General features: G+C 56.9%; 12 protein-coding genes across 12 annotated transcripts; 4 read left to right on the top strand and 8 right to left on the bottom strand.

Annotated features, from left to right (window-relative positions):
• Window positions 1–198: 198 nt before the first annotated feature.
• KRP23_13893 (Hydroxymethylglutaryl-CoA synthase) lies at window positions 199–3,084 on the top strand (the record flags this gene model as incomplete). Its single annotated transcript, XM_067884661.1, has 1 exon — window positions 199–3,084. One exon carries the CDS (start codon window positions 199–201, stop codon window positions 3,082–3,084), a length of 2,886 nt encoding a protein of 961 aa, XP_067738049.1.
• Window positions 3,085–3,278: 194 nt separating this feature from the next.
• On the bottom strand, window positions 3,279–4,864 carry KRP23_13892 (uncharacterized protein; the record flags this gene model as incomplete). The annotated part of the gene is made up of 3 exons (XM_067884660.1): window positions 3,279–4,432; window positions 4,518–4,757; window positions 4,825–4,864. 3 exons carry the CDS (start codon window positions 4,862–4,864, stop codon window positions 3,279–3,281), a joined length of 1,434 nt encoding a protein of 477 aa, XP_067738048.1.
• Window positions 4,865–5,827: 963 nt separating this feature from the next.
• On the bottom strand, window positions 5,828–7,645 carry KRP23_13891 (Cellobiose dehydrogenase; the record flags this gene model as incomplete). The annotated part of the gene is made up of 1 exon (XM_067884659.1): window positions 5,828–7,645. The coding sequence occupies one exon, from the start codon at window positions 7,643–7,645 to the stop codon at window positions 5,828–5,830; it is 1,818 nt and encodes a 605-aa protein (XP_067738047.1).
• A 292-nt stretch (window positions 7,646–7,937) lies between these two features.
• KRP23_13890 (uncharacterized protein) lies at window positions 7,938–8,957 on the bottom strand (the record flags this gene model as incomplete). The annotated part of the gene is made up of 1 exon (XM_067884658.1): window positions 7,938–8,957. One exon carries the CDS (start codon window positions 8,955–8,957, stop codon window positions 7,938–7,940), a length of 1,020 nt encoding a protein of 339 aa, XP_067738046.1.
• A 595-nt stretch (window positions 8,958–9,552) lies between these two features.
• Window positions 9,553–11,119, bottom strand: KRP23_13889 (Queuosine salvage protein; the record flags this gene model as incomplete). Its single annotated transcript, XM_067884657.1, has 8 exons — window positions 9,553–9,780; window positions 9,854–9,892; window positions 9,968–10,027; window positions 10,103–10,366; window positions 10,441–10,476; window positions 10,545–10,694; window positions 10,759–10,841; window positions 10,912–11,119. The coding sequence occupies 8 exons, from the start codon at window positions 11,117–11,119 to the stop codon at window positions 9,553–9,555; spliced, it is 1,068 nt and encodes a 355-aa protein (XP_067738045.1).
• Window positions 11,120–11,255: 136 nt separating this feature from the next.
• Window positions 11,256–13,000, top strand: KRP23_13888 (CCR4-NOT transcription complex subunit 11; the record flags this gene model as incomplete). Its single annotated transcript, XM_067884656.1, has 5 exons — window positions 11,256–11,300; window positions 11,446–11,571; window positions 11,663–11,824; window positions 11,899–12,840; window positions 12,908–13,000. The coding sequence occupies 5 exons, from the start codon at window positions 11,256–11,258 to the stop codon at window positions 12,998–13,000; spliced, it is 1,368 nt and encodes a 455-aa protein (XP_067738044.1).
• Window positions 13,001–13,233: 233 nt separating this feature from the next.
• KRP23_13887 (uncharacterized protein) lies at window positions 13,234–14,093 on the bottom strand (the record flags this gene model as incomplete). The annotated part of the gene is made up of 6 exons (XM_067884654.1): window positions 13,234–13,308; window positions 13,371–13,427; window positions 13,498–13,583; window positions 13,682–13,779; window positions 13,857–13,964; window positions 14,056–14,093. 6 exons carry the CDS (start codon window positions 14,091–14,093, stop codon window positions 13,234–13,236), a joined length of 462 nt encoding a protein of 153 aa, XP_067738043.1.
• A 171-nt stretch (window positions 14,094–14,264) lies between these two features.
• Window positions 14,265–15,295, bottom strand: KRP23_13886 (uncharacterized protein; the record flags this gene model as incomplete). Its single annotated transcript, XM_067884653.1, has 2 exons — window positions 14,265–14,509; window positions 14,587–15,295. The coding sequence occupies 2 exons, from the start codon at window positions 15,293–15,295 to the stop codon at window positions 14,265–14,267; spliced, it is 954 nt and encodes a 317-aa protein (XP_067738042.1).
• A 339-nt stretch (window positions 15,296–15,634) lies between these two features.
• Window positions 15,635–16,849, top strand: KRP23_13885 (Phosphatidylinositol 4-phosphate 5-kinase 3; the record flags this gene model as incomplete). Its single annotated transcript, XM_067884652.1, has 3 exons — window positions 15,635–15,842; window positions 15,902–16,351; window positions 16,449–16,849. 3 exons carry the CDS (start codon window positions 15,635–15,637, stop codon window positions 16,847–16,849), a joined length of 1,059 nt encoding a protein of 352 aa, XP_067738041.1.
• A 279-nt stretch (window positions 16,850–17,128) lies between these two features.
• Window positions 17,129–18,647, top strand: KRP23_13884 (Sphingomyelinase; the record flags this gene model as incomplete). The annotated part of the gene is made up of 2 exons (XM_067884651.1): window positions 17,129–17,170; window positions 17,241–18,647. 2 exons carry the CDS (start codon window positions 17,129–17,131, stop codon window positions 18,645–18,647), a joined length of 1,449 nt encoding a protein of 482 aa, XP_067738040.1.
• A 307-nt stretch (window positions 18,648–18,954) lies between these two features.
• On the bottom strand, window positions 18,955–19,936 carry KRP23_13883 (putative mitochondrial carrier; the record flags this gene model as incomplete). Its single annotated transcript, XM_067884650.1, has 2 exons — window positions 18,955–19,178; window positions 19,243–19,936. The coding sequence occupies 2 exons, from the start codon at window positions 19,934–19,936 to the stop codon at window positions 18,955–18,957; spliced, it is 918 nt and encodes a 305-aa protein (XP_067738039.1).
• Window positions 19,937–21,099: 1,163 nt separating this feature from the next.
• On the bottom strand, window positions 21,100–21,917 carry KRP23_13882 (uncharacterized protein; the record flags this gene model as incomplete). Its single annotated transcript, XM_067884649.1, has 3 exons — window positions 21,100–21,381; window positions 21,442–21,589; window positions 21,673–21,917. The coding sequence occupies 3 exons, from the start codon at window positions 21,915–21,917 to the stop codon at window positions 21,100–21,102; spliced, it is 675 nt and encodes a 224-aa protein (XP_067738038.1).
• Window positions 21,918–21,984: the final 67 nt, after the last annotated feature.

Raw genomic sequence — 21,984 nt, 5'->3', positions numbered from 1 at the left:
AAATACAGGGTATTATTCTAAACAAGATCCAAGTTGTCCCACGCCTACACCAGTTGTACATCGCGATACCTCGGCCACGTACGCACAAGCAGATCGCAGGACTCTCGCGATCTCAGACGGCGTCCGCTCGCAGCGGTATTGCCCGTTGGACCTCTCGCCACTCACAACGCCCAACTACCAGAACAACACAAGACGACAATGGTGAGCTCTTCGCGGCCCAGTGACGTGGGCATCCTAGCCATGGAGGTGCACTTCCCGTCGGACTACGTGGACCAGCAGGAGATGGAGGCGTTCGACGGTGTCGGCAGCGGCAAGTATACGCTGGGACTCGGCCAGCTTGGCATGGCGGTGCCTGGAGACCGCGAGGATGTGAATGCGTTGGCGCTGACGGCCGTTTCCAGGCTCCTGAGCAAGTTCCAAGTGTCTCCTGACCAAGTTGGACGTCTCGAGGTGGGCACGGAGACGCTGGTGGACAAGAGCAAGTCCACCAAGACCGTCCTCATGCAACTCTTTGGAGACAATGCAGATGTGGACGGAGCTACCGTCATCAACGCCTGCTACGGTGGCACTGCGGCGCTGCTGAACGCGGTGGCGTGGGTCGACAGCTCCTTTTGGGACGGGAGATATGCCGTCGTGGTGGCCACGGACATTGCAGTGTATGCCAAGGGCCCTGCGCGTCCCAGTGGAGGATGCGGCGCTGTGGCGATGCTCGTTGGGCCAGATGCGCCCATGGTGCTCGACTGCACGACCAAGGCCACCCACGCGACCAACGTCTGGGACTTCTACAAGCCCCATGTGGGCAGCGAGTACCCGACCGTGGACGGCAAATTGTCCAACTCGTGTTATCTGCATGCGCTGGATGAATGCTATCAACTCTTTTGCAAGAAGAGTGAGCTGGGTGCGAAGGCCGGTGCCAAGGGGCCTGGTGTGGACTCCGTCGACTACGCAGTGTTCCACTCACCGTACAACAAACTGGTGCAAAAGTCGTTCGCTCGCTTGGTGTACCTAGATTCGAGGCGTGCGCTGAACGGTGACGACGAGGTTGCCAAAGACAAGTTCGCTTCGTTGAACAAGTGGGCGAACTCGCCGCTGGATGACACGCTGAACGACCGAGAGCTGGATCTGGCGGTTCGTGCTGTTGCGAAGGAGGACTTCACGATTAAGGTATCACCGAGTTGCACCACCTCGCAGCAGCTGGGTAACTCCTACACGGCTGCGGTCTACATGAACCTGGCGACATTGGTGCACGCGCGTGCCAAGGATCTGTCTCTCGGAGCCCGTGTGCTCATGTTCTCGTATGGTTCGGGCAGTATCGCCACCATGTTTGTGCTTCGCACTCGTGAACCAACCGACTCGGCCAAGGGCAAATTCTCGCTGGAAAAGATCGCCAAGGTGCTGGACCTCACTGCTCGTCTTGAATGCCGCAACAAAAAGACGCCTGAGGAGTACACGGCGCGCATGAAGCTGCGTCAGATGACCTACGGTGCCAAGAACGGCTTGAAGCTCACGCAGTCGATTTCCTCCATCCCGGAAGGAGATTTCTACCTCGACCGCATTGACGACATGGGCCGCCGTTTCTACGCTCGCTCTAAGCCGCAAGTTGCGTCTGAGAGTGACAATCAGGAGCAATCTCGTGTGTCGAAGACATCGCAGGAACTCGCTGGTGCTGTGTATGTCACTGGCACGAGCGTCGGGCTCCCCGGTCAGGCAAAGACGTTCGAGGGAGAAAACTCAGTCGAGAAGTTGTTGCAAGGTGAGAACTGCATCCAAGATCTCACGGATGCGGAGAAGGATAAAATGATTGCCCAGAACATCGTGCAAGTCCGTAAGGACAATACCACCGGAGACGTGACGCGTGACCCGGTGTCCACCCGCGAAAAGTGCATCCAAGTGTCTGCTGTTGTGAACCACGTCGACCTTGAGAAGGACTATGGCATCAGCGCCACCATCGCGCGCTCGATGGATGAGCCTACGCAGTTAGCTGTGGCTGCTGGTCTTGAGGCTATCCGTAATGCTGGCCTCGCGGATGGTATTGACTCCAACTGGCACTTGCCTGAGAACATGCGTGACTCCACGGGCGTCATTTACGCTACATCCTTCCCTACTATGAACGCGGCAGTGTCGGAGACCTCCCGCTTCTACGAGGGCAGCACAAAAGAGGGTGAAGTCGCCTACGAAATGGATCGCAAGATTCTTTTCCGGCTCCTGGTGCTCGCAAATGCTCAGCTGGCTCAGCTTACGGGAGCTCGCGGGCCCAACACTCAAGTTAATGCGGCGTGCGCAGGTGCCACGCAGGCCATTGGTATGGCCCAGGACTGGATCAACGCTGGCAAGTGTCAGCGTGTGCTCGTGGTGTCCAGTGACACTGCTAGCTCGGAGACTATGATGCCGCTGATTGGTGGTGGTTTCCGTGCGCTTGGTGCTTCGTGCATCGCTCCGACGGCGGATGCAGCGGCGCGTCCGTTTGATGTGAAGCGTAGTGGCATGATTGTCGGTAGTGGAGCGATCGGTCTGGTGCTGGAGTCTCCGCTCGCTTTTGCAGAGCGTCCTGTGGCTGAGCCAACCAGCCAGAAGAGCGTGCGTCTGCTCGCCACACAGTTCAGTAACTCGGCTTACCACGGCGCTGCGTTGGAGCCGAACCACGTTGGACAAGAGCTCGTGCGCTTCCTGCAGCGCGTAGAGAGTGACTTCGGCATCACTCGCCAGGAGATCGCTCGCAACGGAGTCTACTACAGCCACGAGACTGGCACCAACGCGTCGGCCAAGTCTTCGTGTGCGTACACGGAAGTGACGGCACTGCGCACGGCTTTCGGTTCGGAATTGCTTGCGGAGTTACTGATCGCGAACACAAAGGGCTTTACAGGACACCCGATGGCTGTGGCCTTCGAGGACGTAGCAGCCATCGAGGGTCTTCGTCGCAGTCGCGTACCGCCTGTGGTGCACTTCGAGGCTCACGACCCGAACCTGGGCGAGACTCCTCTCCGTCTCGCCCCGGGAGGAGCCCACAACCACAAGTACGCGCTACGCTTTGCTGCAGGCTTCGGCTCGCAGCTCGCGTTCTCCCTCTACACGCTAGAAAATTAAACAGCTTAGACTTCCTGCCAGATCAAAAATGGCAGTAGATGCAAGTAAACACGACTCCAGGTGCGCTCTGAATGGACATGGATCATCAAATATTGCTTAGCCTCTTCCAGCCTCGTGAAAGGCACGCGCGTGATACTTCTAACTCATAGACAAAACACGCGCTGCCCTCGCGGGGTTACATATCGATTTCGAAGCTAGAACTCCACAGACACGTCACTCGCTGTACGCTTCTGACGGAAGCTGCTTGCCTCGTTCCCCCACACGTTGCGGCTCGCAGCGGTGCCTACAGGGCTGGGCCCGCCACTAAACTCGAACGGGGTTTGCTGGCTCGACGTGGTGCTAGACATGACGCCGGTGCCGCCCAAAATGCTGTCGGTGCGGCGGATCTGACTGTCATCGTCGATGTCGATCGAGGACGGACTGCCGTAGCTAGCAGGGACCATGCCAGCACCAGCCGCGTACTGCGTCGACGTGGTGCTGGCGTAGTTGCTGTTGTAATTGCTCTCCCCGTAGTTGCTGTTGTAGTTATTGCCATAGTTGTAGTTTGACTGCGCCGTATACGCCGTCGTGGCGGCCGATGCGGACGGCGGTGCTGCCATCGACCGACCAGCCGGGTACGTTGGCTTGTTGGGCGAGAAAGCGGCCTCCTCGTCGCCGGAATCGTCCTCGTCCTGCTTCTTCTTCCAAACGACAAAGCCCGCGACGGCCACCAAGGCAGCCGCACCTCCTACAATGCCGAGCACCAAGCCCCAGTTCATTCCGGACGAGCCGGTGTCTGCGCTCGCAGTGTTTGAAGACTTGGAGTTGCCGTCATTTAGTGCCGAGTCCGCTGTGGTGGACTTGGTGGTCGTGGACTGATTCGGAGCCACCGTGGCGCTGACACTGCTGGTTTGAGCGTACATGTCCTTCGAGCCAGAGCTCCCAGCAGAGCTTTGCGAGGAGGAGTTGGATCCTCCTGCTGACGACGAAGAGGCAGAGGCGGATGCCGATGCGGAGGCGCTGACCGAGGCACTAGTCGAATCTCCAGCTGAGCTACCACTGCTCGACGAAGAAGACGACGTTGCAGGCTTGGTCGTCTTCTTGGTTGTGGGCTTGGTCGTGGGCTTTGACGTCTTGGACGCGGAGGAGCTGCTGCTCGAGTCACTCGATGAAGACGAACTGGTCGTCTTCTTCTTCTTTGTCGAGTTGCTGCTGCTGGTTGACTTGGACGAGTCACTGCTGGACGATGACGATTTCTTCTTGGTAGAAGTGGACGTCGAAGTTGAGCTCCCATCGCTCGTACCTGCCTCCTCGGACCCCGCGCTGCTTGCACTGCTCTCCACTCTGTCGGATGTTGTCGTTGTCAGAGCTGAGCCATTCATGAACAAAACAGCGGGTTCGTTAGCCTTCGCTATTCCAACCTCCTCGCTGTAAACTACCTAATGGGGACGTACTAGCAGGACACTCGGTGGTACCGCTGGGACAGTCGCCATCGTCGGCGTAGGCGTAGCAGTTGTACTCGGTCCAGGCTCCGATGCTCGCCAACAACGAGTCGCTCTCCTTCTCGCTCAGACAGCGGTTGCACTTCTTCTCTGTGCGGTTGCAGACCTTCGACGACGATCCGTTCACGTAGCACTCCTCGGCCTTACTGCAGATCGAAGACGCCGCGTGCACCGCCGTTACCTGTACGGCGACTATAGAGGCCAATGAATCGTCAGCAAAGAGGCGCTTCTTGATTAGCAACAACACTGAGATGCGCACCGGCGATTAATGCTGCGAGGCAAACGTTGCGTCCCAACATTCTGCTGCTGCAGCGAGACGGTTGTGTGGTACGTCGCTGGTCACGACGTGCAGGTTGCGGTAGCTACTGACCGACGCAGGGGTACTTAGCGAGAAGAGGGGGGCAATGAGCGTATGTCTCCGATTCACGCGGTGTCCCTAGAAACTGTCGAAATACGACCGTGGACAACGTTCCTGGGCCGAATTTTTTCGGGAAGCAAAGCGGGAGGGTTTGCTAATGTGGAGAGGCGATGGCGGGCGGCACTGGAGGAAGAGGAGCGCCAACAGGGACTTTGAAAAACTGGCTTGCCTCACCAGATGGTCTATACAGCCAGTACAAGTGATAATCGATTTCAGTACATCGTTCAACGCCATGGAACGGCCGAGAAATATTCGTGTTTGCTCGTGCAGCATCGTAAACGCAGCAAGTTGTGAATATGTGGCGGGTATATTGTGCGCATTACACTTTCCAGACCAAAGTGACAGCCTCGTGCACCACTGTGTGGCATCGAGAGAATATACTGCCGGCTTAGTGATGTAGCCCAACCTACTGATATTGCCGCTGCAGGTCTGGTCCGCCGTTCAGCGGCAGCATGTGGTGACGTGACCAGGGTGATTTGGAGAAAGCAAAGATTTGGTGTGCCGCGCCAGCCGAGGGAGCCGAAGCGCGTCGTGGGGCTCGCAGCGAAAATGGTGCCTGCTGCCCAACGCATTTCGATGGCGACGTGTGCATAAGAAAGCAATGTGTCTCTAGAGTCTAGGCGTCCATGTCACCAAGTCGGTGAAACCCGACCAGTAGGCGTCCACGACCGGTCCTGATCTCCGTTGGCGACACGACAATCTCCACGACCAGACCGTCAACTTCAACGTCGCTGCAGTGCAAGACAGCTGAGACTGTGTCTTAATAAGACTGTGTGGATGCCAAATACCCAGCAGCAGTTCTCGGCACACTTGACTATGAGCAACGCATTCAGTCGCAGTGATATTAGTCGAACAGCAAGATTAAAACGATAAGAACGGCGAGTGATGCCGTGCTGATGGTATCCCGCACGAAGCCGCTCATCGAGGACGAATGACCGCTTGCTGCACTGTTGCTGCTGCTTCTACCGGTTGATCGAATCTCGGTATCTGCGCTGACCCCGAATGCTGCGTCGAGCACGTTCTTGGCTGCTTGCTGCCCGATGTACATGACGAACCCGTACGGGTTGACCGTCCCCTCCTTCATGAGACTGGCATCACTGAGGTAGACGTTTTGTGTACCAACGACTCGGAACGAAGCCTCCGCACACCGCAAGCCGTCGTCGGCTTCATCGGCAGCAGTGTAGCAGCTTCCTCCGAAGTGATGACTGACACTGCCAGCACTATCGCTGACCCAGCTCGCAATATCGACGTCCCCGCCAAGGAACACAGATCCAGCGTCTGTCATGGCTGAGATCATCTTGGCAGCGTAGGTCTCCATCGCCTCGACGTCGTTTGAAGTCGACAGGTACCATGATCCATTGGTCGCTACATTGAAAGAACTTCCTTCCACACTGATGTAGTCTCGCGATTCCGGGTTGTTGATGAGTAGCGCGAGCGTGTAGGCTTCATCGGTCTTGTAGTCATCTCCAAACCCGTGCGGCAGCACTGTCGTCTGGAACTCGTACTCTCGACCACCAATCTCCATGGTCTCGTAGGCTGTCATCACGGGGCCAGGGATGGCCCATGGTCCTGTCTGATTCTTCACGAATTGGGCAATGGCGTCTTCTGGTCGCTCCGTATTCAGGAATGGCACCATCCCAGAATGCGTGAACGAGGCATAAACCACAGCAGCATCGAAGACAGTCTTGCCCATGGCCTCATTGACCACCCACGTATCCTGTTCGCCAACACCAGTAAATGAGCCCTCCGAGGCGAGGGCTTCGAGCTGGTCCTGCGGGCCGATCCCGCTTTGCATGAGAAGTTGGGGTGTACTCAACGCCCCAGCCGCAACCACTACTACACCGCCGTCGGTCAACGACACCTCTGTCGTTTCTCCTGCTCCGTTTTGGTACACGACACCCGTAGCGTTGCCCTGCGTCTGCTGGATGTACAGCACCTTCGAGTTCACGAGCAACTTGAAATTTTCTCGGCCTTCCATTGCCGAGTAGAACGTCTTCGCAGGCGAGTCCCTCAATCCGTCTCTGATGGTGTACGGGGGGTGCCCGAACGTGGCATTCTTGTTGTTCCTGGCCTCTTCATCGTTCAGCGTCTTGAGAGAGTATCCGACACCCTCCAGCGCTGAGCTGACGATGTTGAATGCCTCCAGGAGATAGTATTCTGCATCAGCGGATGGCGTCTCCGTGTACGGAGACAGCTCCTCGACGGCATCAAAGCCGCTGTTCACCACGTCCACACTAAATGGCCACGTCGCCTTGCTCAAGTAGGCATCTGGGGTGCGGAAATACTGCACGGCACTGATCGATGAGCAACCACCGAGCAGTTTGCCGAGCCAAATGGACGACGAGTCGATCCAGTCTACTCGATACGCTTCATTCTCGCTGTTGTAGATTACGTTGTCGAACTCGCCTGGAATGTCAAACTTGGTCCAGCCCTTGGACGCCGAGTACGACAACACGTCCGCGCCCCCCGTGGCCTGCAGAGACACGTTGCCAGCCTCGAGTAGGAGCACCGACACATCCGACTGGCGAGTCAGGTACTCGGCCGCCACCAGTCCACCGGGACCAGACCCCACAACGATCACATCGTACGCGTCGCTGCCCGACACACCGCAAACCAGACTTGCAACCCAAAGCAGCAGCCCGTAGAGCCGAAGTGAAATCATTTTAGAGACGCCTCGCTCGCGTCCAAGACCAAAGCGGGAATGAACCCAGCGGCCAGCTCGAACCCAGCGGACAGCTCGAACCCAGCGGCCAGCTCGAACCCATTTGCCCAACGGATACGAAAAAACTTTGTTGAAGTCGCTAGTATGGCTACATGTAGCCATACAGCCATGCTACATTATCCGTTTACGATGCCTCTCACTATTATTGCTTCCCTGGGAGCTCATTGCTCGTCGTCCACTATACTAAAACTAATCTATCACTAGTCTACACAGCACACCTTTGCCCGCTTCATCATGGTACGGGTGAGGACATTTGGTCGCGCAGCTGGCGCTTGCCCATGGACATGGCTCGCCGTCGTGCGCAGCGCTCCACGTTGAGCGGGATATCAATGGGCGCGTACTCGGACAGATTCGTGTACGTCTGCGCCTGGGCGTCGGGTTTCTCCTGGATGAAGTTCATGAGCAGCCTGGCCACGTCGCTCGACTTGTCGCTCATCACGGCGGCCAAGATGTAGTTGAACTGCTGGATGCGGTAGTTGATGAGTGCGTTGCGCGTGGTGAACATGGCGTACACACCGCCGCTGGGCATCGGAGGCAGCCACGGGCGGCCTGCGAGGTTGAACTTGACCGCGTCCAGCGGCAGCACTGCGTTGTTGTTGTAGCTCGCCACTCCCCCGTTTGGTCGGAATTCCTCGGTCATGGCCGCGGGTGCGCTGCTCCGCGTCTCGTCCTCCTCCAGTGGATGTTGCTGTGTGTTGCTGCTGCTGTCACTGATCCACGACCCTCTTCTCCGATCCGTCCCATTGGCCGCTCGTCCGTCATCCGTCCGCGTTGGCGACCAAAGCGGCGAAGCTTCGGGCGGCGCGCGAGTCAACGGGTTGCACAGCAGCGACGAGTAGTAGAGTCCGAAGCCGACGCTCGTGCTGCTGCGTGGGCGCTGCGAGGGCATAAGCTTGGCCAGCTCCTGGTGGAACGTGCGGAAGTCATTGTAGCGGCGGCGCACCACATAGCCCTCGAGCGGCATCTCCCACGACCGCACCTCCAGCAGGTAGTACACGACGTTGTCGGAGCCGTGCATGTGCCCCACGACCACGACGCTCTCGTAGACGGTCCCAGAGGTGCTGCAGATGTTGAGACGCGTCTCCGCGGTCGAGTCTGCGCGATAGCGAGTCATGGCCGACGTGGCCCCCAGCGACCGCTGTCGCGGCGGCAAACCGGGAGGCAATGCAACTCGGCGGTTGGGGCTCTTGTTGGCTGTTACCGGCCATGGCAAACCTCCTCCTCCCTGGTACATGACATGGATGTCGCCCATTGCAAAATGAGTCACCGACAGCCGATGGATGGAGGCGATTGACGCGCCTGAATTCTGATATGGAGCGAGGACCGGGCGACCTGATTCACGCGGTGAGAGACACGCGGTGTAGCAATCGCTGCCACGCACTCGGGGGTTAGTGACGCTTTCCTGCGTGCAAATACTCGAGTGAGCGCGAGGGAAGCTCTGGTAACGGTAGCGGCTGAGCCGCGGGCCTCCTCATGCTCCAGGCCCAGAGCCCCATCCTGCGTGGCAAAGAAGAGGCCTGAGAAGATTCGGGAAGACTTGGATACATTTGGTCGCCTTTGACGGCGCTGGGCGTCGGAGCAGAGCGCTCGGAGCGGTCTCCGTCCGTCTGATTGTCTGCCTGGGAGCGCAGGAGGCATTTGATCTGGCTTGGCATCGCATATTGCCTCGTTTGAGGCCGCGATGTCCAAGACTTTGGGTGGCGGCGGCAACGAGCAAATCCAAGGCGCGTGTTGAAGTGCTCGGCAGAGCAGCCGCGTGAAAATTGTCGTGGGCGGTGCTTTGCATTACTTGGTGCCGATGGACGACAGCTCGGTGGTCGACACGAGCTCTACATGTAATTGAAAAACTAGTAGAAGAACGTATCGCGCGTGGCATGACGCTCGAGGCCCCGGAAGCGATCCTCCTTGCCCACGCGCCACAGGTAGAAGTCCAGCTCGAGAGGGTCGAGGCGGCCTTTGCTCTCCGTTACGATCTGGTCCGACGCCACGACCGCCGCAGCACGCAGCTCGCACTCCTGTTGGCTGACAGGCAGCTCCTCGCCGCGGTTGATCCGGCCTTCCAGCTCCGCGTCGTACTGTTACCATAAACCAACAGCACAAGCTTAGTCTAGTGTGACTTTTGAGCGCGAGCGTCAATTTCCCTCCTACCTCCAGAACGCCAAGAGCGTGCAACACGCACGGCAGCACCTACACAAGACCAACAGTATCCGGGTTAGTGACACGACCCGTTGACCACCGAAACAGGATCACGACTTCGCGTACGTTGTCACTCAAAGCCGTCAGCTCGTGGATGTCAGCGAATGCCAGCTTCGGATCGGAGTCCTGCAGCATGATGGTTCGAGTTAGTTTGAACCTCAACGTTGGTGCAGCACAGCATGGCTGATAATGCCTGCTCACCTTAAACCGGCGGTGAATACACGCGACGGCCAGTTGCACGCGCTTAAGCAAATACACCTTCTCGCCGTGGAACTCGTAGTGGTCGTCAAAACCCGGGAACGTTGCCACAAACCGGTCAACAAGGTACGCCGCGCTGGCACTGGGGCCAACAGCCTCCTTTTCCTCCAAATCGCCAGAGCTTTTCGGCGAGAGGTTGGCCAGGACGAAGGCCCCGAAATCTTCCATCTTGAGGTCCACCAGCTTCTGCCCACTCTCGTTCAGAATCTACATCACCGACACATCCACAGTGGTCACCGTCTCCATCTCTTTGAGTTATTAGCATCTCGAGGTCGTTTTACCTTCTGGAGCATCACAGCCAGCGGCTTGAGCGGGCCCTGCACAAGAAAGCATAACGATCAGCACTTATACAGCATTTCTAATCGCCTCCACTTGTACGTCGTACCGGCTTGGCCATGTAAATGCCTGGGGAGACCTCCTCGTCCTTCTCGAGCGGGATGCTGAAGTACGACGCGATCAAGTCGATGCTCAAGTGCTGCATGAACTGCGCGTTCAGCTTGGGCGCCGAGATGTACATGCCAATGAGTCCAAACACCTGCGCATCCAACCCCACCATTAGCACCAGCTCAACCCTCTCCATCCACCAGTAGCACCCTCACAATGGTGTCATGAGCTCCCCGATCCGCGTACTTGTGCAGGTCCTTCCTGAACCCGCTGCCAAAGTTCAGCAGCCCATACAGCGCTGTCCACAGAAAAATACACCATCAGAAATTGCAGCAACCTCCTCCTCCTTCTATTGCAGCCCCACGCACTGAGGAAATTGAGTTCGTCCTGCTGCGAGCGGAAGTTGAGTGGGAAGTTCGTGGGCTCCGCGAGCTGCGCGAACTCCTTGGGGTCCAGCTCCTCCACGAACGCGCGCACTTTGTCCGCGTTGATATGCACCGAAGAGGACTCATGCGCCACCAGCGCAGCGCACGAAGGCCGCACGCGGGCCAGCAGGTCAATAGCAGGTGGAGCCATCGTGTGTCAATCCACGTTGAAATGATTGTGCCATCACTAAGTTCGTACTACTAAGTACGCACTCTCCGCCTCCTCCCGTTTGAAGGCAGCACCAAAGCACTACGAGAAGCCTCCGTCCCCCTCGCCCCCCGCCGCGATGCTAGAGATACGAGAGCTGCGACCGCTTCTGGCCATCCTCAATGTGCGTACCTAGCAACTGCGCATGCCGCGCTTGTCCCCGTCACTCGGTCGCTAGAGCCGCAGGGAGGGCGACGCAGATAGAAACGACGTGGATGGGATTTCTAACTAGCCATCGCTGACGCATGACGTCTCTATTGCTATTGCAGGAGGATGACAAGCCCCTGGAGCAAGTGGCCAGCATGTTCCTGCACACGTTCACCAAAAACGACCACTTCAAAGTGGGCTGCACCATCTGCATCCTGCTGCAGGACAACTTGCTCACGAGCTCCCAGGTGCGGAGATCTGCTGCTGTTGCAGAGGGAGGAAGAGGACTTGCGTGCTCATTTGACTGTGTTGCTGTTGCTGCATTTTTCCTTGGTGCAGCGTATCGTGGGCTTCTCGATCTTGAGCGATCTGTACCGCAATGAAGGCACAACGACGAACCCGTTCCTGCCAGTATTCCTGGACGCATTGGAGAAGGGCAGCGACCTCTGCGAGAAGAAGTTGATCGTTCACTTGCTGACGGCGACGGGTGCTACTCGCGATGTGCGTTGCCAGCTGCATCTCTTTTTTCCATTAGGAAATAGTACTGACGCTGTTACTGTTGCGGATCCATGCAGTCGAGCAAGAAGGCGGCAAAGCAGTTGATGGCAGAGTTTCGAGCAAACCCGTCGCAGCCTGTTCAGTTTGACGTGGAGGCGATGCGAAACAGCTACTTGGAGCGCACGCCGTCGGTGCCACAGTTCCGTGCAGCAGGCATTCGTAATGTGGTGACGGATACCGAGTTCGATCTGCAGGAGCATGTCAACAACGGCGCGAATTTGCAGGTTCCCCCCAACGAAGTCAGCTCGCTCAACCTGCCGTGCTTCGAAGCGCTGTCGCTGGAGGAGATGAGCTTGCTTAGTGATGCGGAGGCATCGTCCAGTACGGCTGCAGCTTCATCTAGTTCAACTGCTAGTGCGGCAGGGTCATCTGCAGGTTCGTTGTCGCTATTGAGCTTTGAGCCGACATTTATGCGCCTCCCCCCGCCGATCCTAGAGCCAGATATGACGGAGTTGATTTGGTTGAACCCGGACTATTGCCCGACATTGCTGTGGGACTCGACGATGCTGGACTCGACGCACGGTATTGCTCTGCGTGAGCTTATGCTGCGTGCATTTCAGAAGCCGCTAGTGCCATCTTTGCAGCAGAAGGTGCTCGCGGAGCTCGAGGCGGATCCGAAGCTCGTGTATCACTGCTCGCTCACGCCACAGCGGTTGCCAGATCTAGTGGAAAACAACCCGATGCTGGCTATCGACTGCCTGCTGAAGCTCATGTCGTCTAACCAGATCACAGAATACCTGTCAGCGCTGGTGAACATGGACATGTCACTACACTCGATGGAGGTCGTGAATCGCTTGACCACAGCAGTCGACTTGCCCACGGAGTTTATCCACCTGTACATTTCCAACTGCATTTCGTCATGCGAGAACATCAAGGACAAGTACATGCAGAACCGCCTCGTGCGCCTCGTGTGCGTCTTCCTGCAGTCGCTGATCCGTAACAAGATCATCAACGTGCAGGTACGTCTAGCAATGTTGTAAGGTTTGCTGTGCGATTAATCATGCTGGCTGTTGTTGATCTGCACAGGACTTGATCATTGAGGTGCAGGCTTTTTGTATCGAGTTTAGTCGTATTCGCGAGGCAGCCGGGCTGTTCCGCCTACTGAAGACGCTGGAGTAATAGGCTCAGGTTCCAGCGAACACAGCAAGGCTCAAACAGCACCCAACATGAAAAAAATCAAACAATGCGGAAGGCTGGTGCGGCTCACGATGTGTGGGCACTCGTAAAGTAGAAGCCTCTTCGCCCACTTCACTCAAGCCCAACTTTGTCTGCGGTAGGTTGTTGGATTTAATGGCCGAGGCTGCCTTCGTATCAGTGTAAAGCCTGCAGTCCGCTCCCTCTACGTTAGCAGTCTAAAAGAGCGGAATGCCCGCGCAGAAGCGCATCAAATCGCGGGTTAGAAGCCCTTCGATGTCGTGCGAGTCGGCCTAAACAACCGATCACTGGTAAGTATAGCAATGCACCGCTGAAACATTTGATGACGACTTACCTCGTCCTCCCATCTCTTAGTGATCGCGTTCCATTGGTACGTGCGCAGACCAGAAACCTGCAAGCACGAGCAGCAAACCGTCAGCAAAGCAACAGCGAATCAGCTCAACCCCCACAAGCCTTCCCACCGGAGACGAAAACTCGATCTGCTGCTTGGAAGACAGCACCTTAATCACGAACTCCTTGGTGTTGGTACGGATGACAAGCTCGCCATCTAGCACCACCACCACCACAGACCATCAATATCGTTTGAACACGCCGCACCACTCAACACTGCCAGGGGCAGAGTAGAAATGACGCAGTACGCACTACCTTCACGCTGGAGTTGGAACTCCTCGTTGATCGGCGGGTGGAGCGGCTCCATCGCAGTTTGCACGCGGTCCAGGAACCCCGTCGACAGCGCTGCGAACCTGTTCCAATAGCGTCACAGTCAGAAATTCTCCATTCCAGCAACAATTCTCCAGCAGCAATTCCTATTGCAACGTACTTGTCCTTGGACATTTTGGGCTTGAGGCGCCGACGGCGAACTGCCCCACCACTACTGGCAGGAATCGTGATTTTCTCCCGCATCTGCACCGTCGCCAAGCGGCAAACGCTGCATTTCATCCACACCCATACACAGTTCATCACGCCATGGAGTTGCAGCTCGTTAAACACGCACAGAGGTCGTCAACTGTGCGTCATACCGAGAGCCGCACGTCGCCATCAGAGCACTTCGCAGCATTGTTGTCAAATGAACGCTTAAGTTCGTGTTAAGTACGCATCAACGTCTCACTTCAAAAAAGGTTACCGGTTACGACTGTCGTGGTTCTCATGAGGACGGGAGCTGTAGGTGCTCTTCTTCTCGGAAGTAAATATATGCGCTCTCACTTGGTGGGAATTGGTGGTGCCACGCTCAGCAGTGCAGCGGGGAAATAGGTTCGAAGTCTCCGCATGTGGGGAAGGTGTCTTGCTTGCTTTCAGAAAAGTCGAGCGTCGTCTTGGGAGCTGCTGGTACCTCCTGCGTCTTGCGCTGTTTGGGTGCTGCAGTCGTTGCGGCTGAACTTGAACTGCCATCTTTCAACATCTTGCGCGCTTGACGAAGGAGATACCCTTTGCGGTTGTGCTCCTTTTTCTCCGTGTTTGGCGCTTTCGGATACGCTACAAAACAAAGCAGACCATCCGAAGAAACTGTAAAAAAACACGATCATGCACAGCAACTAGCAGCAGCCAGTCACCTGTTTGCTTGCGATCGGGAGCTGGGATGTTTGTTGAGGAAGTTGAGCTTCCGCTGGGGGTCGTCGACCACTCCATGGAGTTTTGCACGCGTCCGAGCTCGCCACTCTGAAGCTGCTTGTATCTGCGCGGACTGCTGATCTCAGGTGTGTGAAAGTGCTCGTCTAGTCTCTGAAGTGGGAATCTTGGAGCTTGACGCTTGTCCTCCGCGTCGTCGTGTCCGAGGATCGTCACCGGATATGGTGGCAAGAACGGTGAGCCGCTGCGCGATTCTTCCCACGTTGGCGGCAGAACTCTCGGTCCAGACGACATGAACGCCGATTTACCATGCTCTGAAGTGTGATACTGCCTAACATGCACCCCATTGCCGACGTTGCCTCCGAAGCTCGCGAGCGGGAAGCGGTTGTACCCACACCACATCTCCGTCGCGCCTTGCGTCTCCGATCCAGGACCAGGATGCACTTGCATCAACCCAGAGGGCAACATGACTACGTGCGGGTAATACGGGCTCCAAATGTCCGGGTTCACGACAGCTTCCGATCTTGCTTCGACTCCGATGTGGGCCGGCAGCGGCTTGAGCCCGTGCATGACGAAGCCCACCGTCTCCGGTCGAGGCCACCGCACTTCTCCTGTGTAGTTGTGGAGGTAGTAGACCAAATTGCGCTGTTGGTCGTGGAACAATTGCCACCCGAAGGCGTCGCCTTCCTCCATTCTGCAGGCAAGAGGAGCACCTAAAGTTACGACAGAGATATCGGAGCCCGTAGGAAGCGTGTGCAGACCGGAGCAACGGCAGTGCAACATAGCGGATCTCGGCAAGCATGTCAGCGATCTGGCTGCGCTACTACGTACCCCGATCGCGAGCGAGCAGGCTTCAAACTCGCCATCTCCGCGCTTCGCCTTTCTTTTTGGTGCTTTGGTTTCTTATTTCCAAAGTGAAGGGCAACTCGGTCAATGGCGCATCACGCACAAGTTGAAGTGCAGCCGGAATGTACTGACTTACGAATGTATTGATAGAGGCGCGAAAGGACGTGCTTGCCGGCCGACAGCAGCATGCCTGCGTCGCCCACGACGAGTGAAGTTGCTGCTTCTGTCCATAGCATCAGGAGCAGACCGGGGTCAAGTGTGGCTAGCCGTGATAGCAGTGCTCCCGTCGGCGATCCTATCAACGAGAGTGAGGCCCAGGATGTGACTCCGATAGTGAAGGTGGCGACGGTGACGCTGGTCGATCGATCGACGTACCATGGAGAAGTCAATGACTGTGCGTCCTTGGTTGCTGTTGATATGCCCGATCAAGGTGCTGACAATGCTCTGTTGCAGACGGCGTTCCAGACGGCATGGGCGTCCTCCATTCGGTCTTTGGGGCCACATATTCCGGTGCAATGAAGGGCGGCAAGAAACATGGAGCGGGTGTAGAGCTGCAGCCCAACGGCACAGCCTACTCAGGGGAGTTTCACGATGGCGCAATGGGTGGCTATGGCATCTTCGTCGGAGTGCTCGGAGACAAGTACATTGGCCAGTGGGAGGATGGCGCGCGTCATGGCATCGGGCTGTGCGTGGACGCAGAAGCCGTCATGACGACCGCGCACTTCAACGTGGACGAGCCGGAACCTGCGAACAGCGAGAATGGCAACTTGGACTTGTCGTGGGAGGAGGACGTCCAGCCGCACGTGCTCCGCGCGGTCCTCGCCGAGCAAGCAGCGATCTGCAACCAAGAAACGGCACGACAGCGACACATCGGCGCCGTGCTCCAGGAAATGAGCGCCATCGGTGAGTTACGCGTCTGGTTGTGCTAGTGGCAGATCCCGTTCCCTTCTCACCCGATTTTTCTTTCGCGACGTCGCTGCATTTGCCTTTCTGTCTGCAGGATCGGAGATTTTCAACACTCCCGAGGCGATCGAAGCGTTCGACACCAGGGAGGACTCGGATCTCGCAGCTTTCATCCGTGACCAGAGCGACCAGCTGTATGAAGTCAATGTAGTGGCTGGAGAGCTTAAGTTCGAGGAAGCGCAGCTCACGCAGCGTCAAAAGGAGCTGCGCGCCGAAATCACGGCCCGGCAACAGGAATTGTCCTTCGTGGTCAAGTACTGCGCGCTGGCCGAGACTCGCGAAGCTCAAGTCCGAGAGGCAGAGCGCACACTGGCCACATTGCAGCGACAATTGAATGTGCTTGTCATCAACGACGATGCCGCGGGCAGCTCTGCAGTGATTGCAAGTGAGTCCGGGCGCCACGTACGTGAGCAGACTTACAGTGCATCATCTGAATAATTGCACTTCATATCTATCCGATTCAACCGTTCTTGCAAATTCGCAGGGAGAAAAGCACGCTAAAATATTGCCACGTGAACCGCTTATGCAGGGTTATTGGATTCTGCGTTTCTCGTCAAAACACTGTATCACCGTAACGGCCAAGTCTGGTGCTACAGAAACGGCAATCTTCAATTCGTCGCCAGTCGCAGGGACCTCGGAGCCTCGAATCTCGACGGCTGCAGAGCTCAATACGACGAATCTGCTCTCGTCCCCATCTAATTCATTGACTATAGAGCCATGGCGAAGGTGCAGGAACGGCTCGCCGTGCTCAGCATGAACGTACGTGTGTGAAATCCTCTTCGAAGTCTCTGATAATCGACCTAAAGCGGTGCATTGGTACTTTATTCAGATCTTCTGCCGACCCGAGGGTATCCACAGCGGTCAGTGGTTCAAGACCGGCGACTATAAGGATCTGCGGGTGGCGCTGCTGCTCCAGAAGATGGCCAAGTTCGACGTGGTGATCCTCCAGGAGATGTTCGAGGCGGGGCCGCGACACAAACGATTCGTGCGCGAGGCCTACGCCATGGGCTTCCGTTACCACTGCGGCTCCGTATGGCCGCACCTATTGGACTCCCGCCTCATCGACGGGGGCTTGCTGATCCTCAGTCGCTTCCCCATCGTCGAACGCGACCAGCTCGCGTACTCGCAGGGCTCTGGCAGTGACGGGATCTGCGCCAAGGGCGTGCTGTACGCGCGTATCCAGCTGTCCCCCGACTTGTCGGACTCATTGCACGTGTTCACTACGCACACCCAAGCGGGTGACAATCACAAGGAGTATAGTATTCGTCTCGCACAGCTGCAGGAGATGCACCGCTTCATTGCCCGGACGATCCGTGAAGACCCAGGAGTGCCTGTCCTCATCACGGGCGACTTCAACCTGGATGCACGGCATAACCTCGTGCATGACTTGCAGACTGGAGCAGCCATATCGACGCGTTGTCAAGAGAGCAACGTGTACCAACAGCTCGTGGCAGACTTTGAGCGTGTGGTGCGCGAAGGGAGATTGAATATCGCACGCGAGACTGGGAAAGCAGTCGATGCAGACACCAAAGGGTACCCGTTGATCATTGACCTTATGAGGCGATGTGATACTACCAAGCTGGGCGATGAGATCCACCCGATCACAAACGGCGACGGCCACTCCTCGCTTGTGCACAAGACCAACCCGCTCTCGCTCGACAAGGACGGCAAGTGCATCGACTACATGTTTTTCTTCCCGGGGGTTGGCGAACAGACATCTCTCGCGTCTACTACGGCTCTGAGCACCTCGACCAGCACGAGCAGTACTAACGGTGATGGAGAGGGCACTGAGGACTGCTCAAATTTTGATTCTGTAGTTTCACCGCGCTTCCGCTTGACGCTCGTGGAAAAAGGCACGACAGTGGATCACTGCACCGTGAAGGAGCTCGCTGAAGACGCCGAGTACTACAGCGACGAACGTGACCAAGCGCATCTTCGCCGTCGGCAAGGCTCTCAACCGCAGTTGCCGATCACACATTTGTCCGACCACTACGGATTGCGCGCGCAGTTTCTGCTGGAAATCACAAGCGTGGAGCGTCCTGATGGCCGTCCGATGGGAAGGGACGAGTCGCTTGCCTCGCTGCTGCAGCTCTACTTTCCGCAGCATGCTTTCGCGCAGCAATCTCGACGACTTTGGAAGTGGAAACTCGCGTTTGCGCTGCTCGCCATCATTTCCGCCGCAGGTGGCGTCACTCTCATGCTAGCCCGCACCGTATTGAGCGTCGTGTTGAAGTAAGGTGGACAGCGTGTTTATATGCCGCACCGACATAAGGAAGGCAGCCAGCGGCGCCGTAGATCCAACAGAGTTGCTATGAAAGTCAACCGTAAACGTAAAGCAGACAACGCTATGTGAACGGATTTTTTTTTAAAAATGGTCGCGAGATTTGGTGCAGAACGGAGGTGTCGGTACGACGATCAACAACTGTAAGCGTTCCTGACGCGAGCAGCGATCTCGTGCCGGCGGCGAGTCGTCTCTCCCCCCCTCTATCTCAGGCATCACCACTGCACATGGTGGTGGTGCAGCTTCGCCGACCACGGTCTACTTAGGAGCTGAAGGACTTCTCGAAGTGCGCGATGAGGTGCTGCGCCACGGCAAACGAGAACACGAGCTTGGGGCCCACCACGGACAGCTTGGGGATCAGACCCTTGAACAGGGCGCCGGTGCCCTCAGACTTGAGAAGGTTGCGCACGACCGTCATGCCGCTCTCGGGCGAGTCGAACGGTCGCGACTGGATGCGCGTCTTGATCACATCAAGAGGCTGCGCCACTGCATATCCACCACAAAGATCGTCAGCACAAATTCCAACGCAAAAAAACTGTCACAAACTTACCGATGATGCTGGCCGAGGCGCCCGAGATGGAGGCCACGAAGTTCTGGAAAAAGGTGGCGTTGTTGTAGTCCTCGAGCTGGAAAATGTACTCCTTAGCGAGGGCCGAGCCGCCGAACAGCGCGAACGAGCCGGGCGCGTTACGTGCAGCTGTCCAGCCGGCGCCGCGGTACAGCGCGAAGCCCTCCGTCTTGAAGATGTGGGCCACGCCCTTGCCGGCGATGGCAGCCGGGTTGGTCTGCGCGCGGATCTTGAGCACGTCGAGCGGCAGCAGCGCGATCTCGCCGATGCCGATGAGCGAGCCGGCCGAGGCGTGCATCATGGTCTTGGCGTTGCGCTCGCCAAACGTGTGCTCGAAGAAGGGCGCGTGGTTCTTGGTCATGTAGTCCTTGACCACGGGCTGGCCGCCGAACTTGTAGATGCGCTGCGAGACCTTGTAGCCGGCTGCGAAGCCCAGGCCCGGGAACAGCGAGCGATAGCGCGCGAACATGGGCCGCTCGTACGCGTCGCGGAAGATGACCTTGTTGAAGCCAGCGATGCCGTGCGCGGGTTCCTTGTTGGTCATGAGCCGCTTGGCGATGGTGTCCACCGGGTGGAAGATCATGAGCTCGCACAGACCCGAGCACGTGGAGCCGAGCAGACGCGCGGCCACGACGCCGCCCGTGCTGGTCTTCTTGTCGTTCGCGATGGCCACCATTTGGGCTGCTGAAGGATCTCGGCGGGAGGAGGGAAGAGCGAGAATGACCACGGACGTGAGTGGAGCGTATGTGTTTGTTTCGTAAAAATGAAAGTTGAAGATGTACAGACATGTATACCGGTATCCGGTGGACTGTCACAGGACATAGTAAAACTAGCTTATATGGTTTTCATTACCGGGAATGGATGGCTACTATACGGCGACAAATCCGCTGAAGTGCAATTTGCACATCGTTCGAGCAAGACCGGCACTCGACGCGCCGGAGTGACAGGCAAAGCGTGGGGCTCACCCTCGAAGTGGCGAACTGCAACTCGAGCGACGAGGCTAAACGCTCGCCGTGTGTGGGCCACTATTAGTATAACCGTGGTGTTAACATGTACACCCTGCCGTCGCTCTATAGCCACGGCGGTGATTGTCATCGGGATCACAGCGATTGATTCGGATGCAGGTTGAAGCAAGGCCGAGTGTAAGCGCATGTAGCTTGGCGAGCGCAAATCACCGCAATTTGCTGGCGATGTCCACGGCATCAACGAGATCACCACACACGCTTCTCTGGGGCGCTGCACGCGGCATGAGCGTCGCCAAGTTTGCAGATCAGCCGTGAGTTCACTGAGCCCTGCGCTCGTGTCTTTTGCCCTACGCGGTAGCATTGCTTGGAGTGGTTGAAGTTGCCTTGCACGCAGGCTGCTTGGGTAAGTCTGCTTGGCGACTTCAGTGTCGCCCAGACACGCAGCCCGGATCGTGGCGCTACGATAGCTCCACTCGGATCTGCTTCGAGCTGAGTGTCTCGTTCAGCCCAAGCAGCCGCCAGTTCAAGGTTATCTGCTGATGCTGCTCGTGTGATTGCGACTGCCTTCTTTGGCGCACGAGTATCTATGCTGCTGTTTCAAATCCTGCGTGCAGCCTAACCAGATTGATCGCTTCAGTTGATAAGGCACAATCGGCAGCGCGTGCGTTTCGCTGCTTCAGACCGTAAATGCTGTGTCGCCTCCGGCCAGGATCACCGTATTGGCGCCCCATCATGGGTTTGCATATAGTTACCCACAGCTCTTTTCAACACAGCTACGCTTGCGAACTCGTCAGTTTGCTACGAAACCTGTTCTCCTTGTTCGTATCCCAAGCCTTCCTGGCAGTTTGACGAGTTCTCGTGTCCGATAAGCCTGCTACCCCTTCGTGTTACGAGCAGACCCCGCATTATTCTGCTGATATTTTTTCATCCGTGCCATGGTCTTCTCATGCAATCGCTGCTGCATTTCTTCAAAGTCCGACTCGGACCCCTCAACCCGCTTTGAAAGTGCCTCCGCAAGCTCTCGCTGCTTCTCCCGCTTGTAGGCCTCAGGCTCCTGGCAATCGTATGAAGGCACAGAGGAGAAATTCTCCTCAGACTGCTCGGCTAGCAAGATAACGTCGTCGCCGTCAATCTGCACTCGAAGCTCATCCAACCCCTGATGTCATCATAAATTAGTCAACTCTACTTTCCAGAAGAGCAATTCAAACGCACTCACCCTCAGCGCTTTTCGTGAAGAGATCGGACCTTGCAAACAGATTCCTGTGTCTGGGTCAAAAAACGCCGCGTGCGCCTTGCAGTGGATGAATCCTTCGCGGAAAAAATCGCTGTCGTCGAAGTCCAGCTCCAGCATCGCATGCGGACACCTGTCGAAGGCCACAACGCGTCAGCCCAAACCACCAGCATCACAATACTGGCAAGTTATCCACTTTACAGTCAGCCTATTCACCTGTTAATGAAAGCACGAGGCTGCTGTGTTTTCTTATTGAGGAACACGAAGCCAGTGGTCAAAAGGTCTCGTCGGCGACGAGGCCTCGTCGCCGACTTGGTGTCTGCTATTGGCTCCGCTTCCTTCCCCGCTGGAGGATGCAGCGGGAACTTGAACCCTTTGCCTTCCAGAACCCGCAGCTCTTGCAGTGAGCACAGCACGCGACGGCTCGCCGAGGAGCTCGAGAATGCGCGACATAAGAACATGGTCGCCGTCAAGCACTGCGTAACCGTCGAAGTGATGTGCGGCCTGGAATGTGAGGCTGCTAAGTAC

The sequence above is a fragment of the Phytophthora ramorum genome (genome assembly GCF_020800215.1).
Source record: "Phytophthora ramorum isolate Pr-102 chromosome Unknown Phyram_PR-102_s0019, whole genome shotgun sequence".
Classification (NCBI taxonomy): Eukaryota; Oomycota; class Peronosporomycetes; order Peronosporales; family Peronosporaceae; genus Phytophthora; species Phytophthora ramorum.
This window is presented reverse-complemented; position numbering and strand designations above follow the sequence as displayed.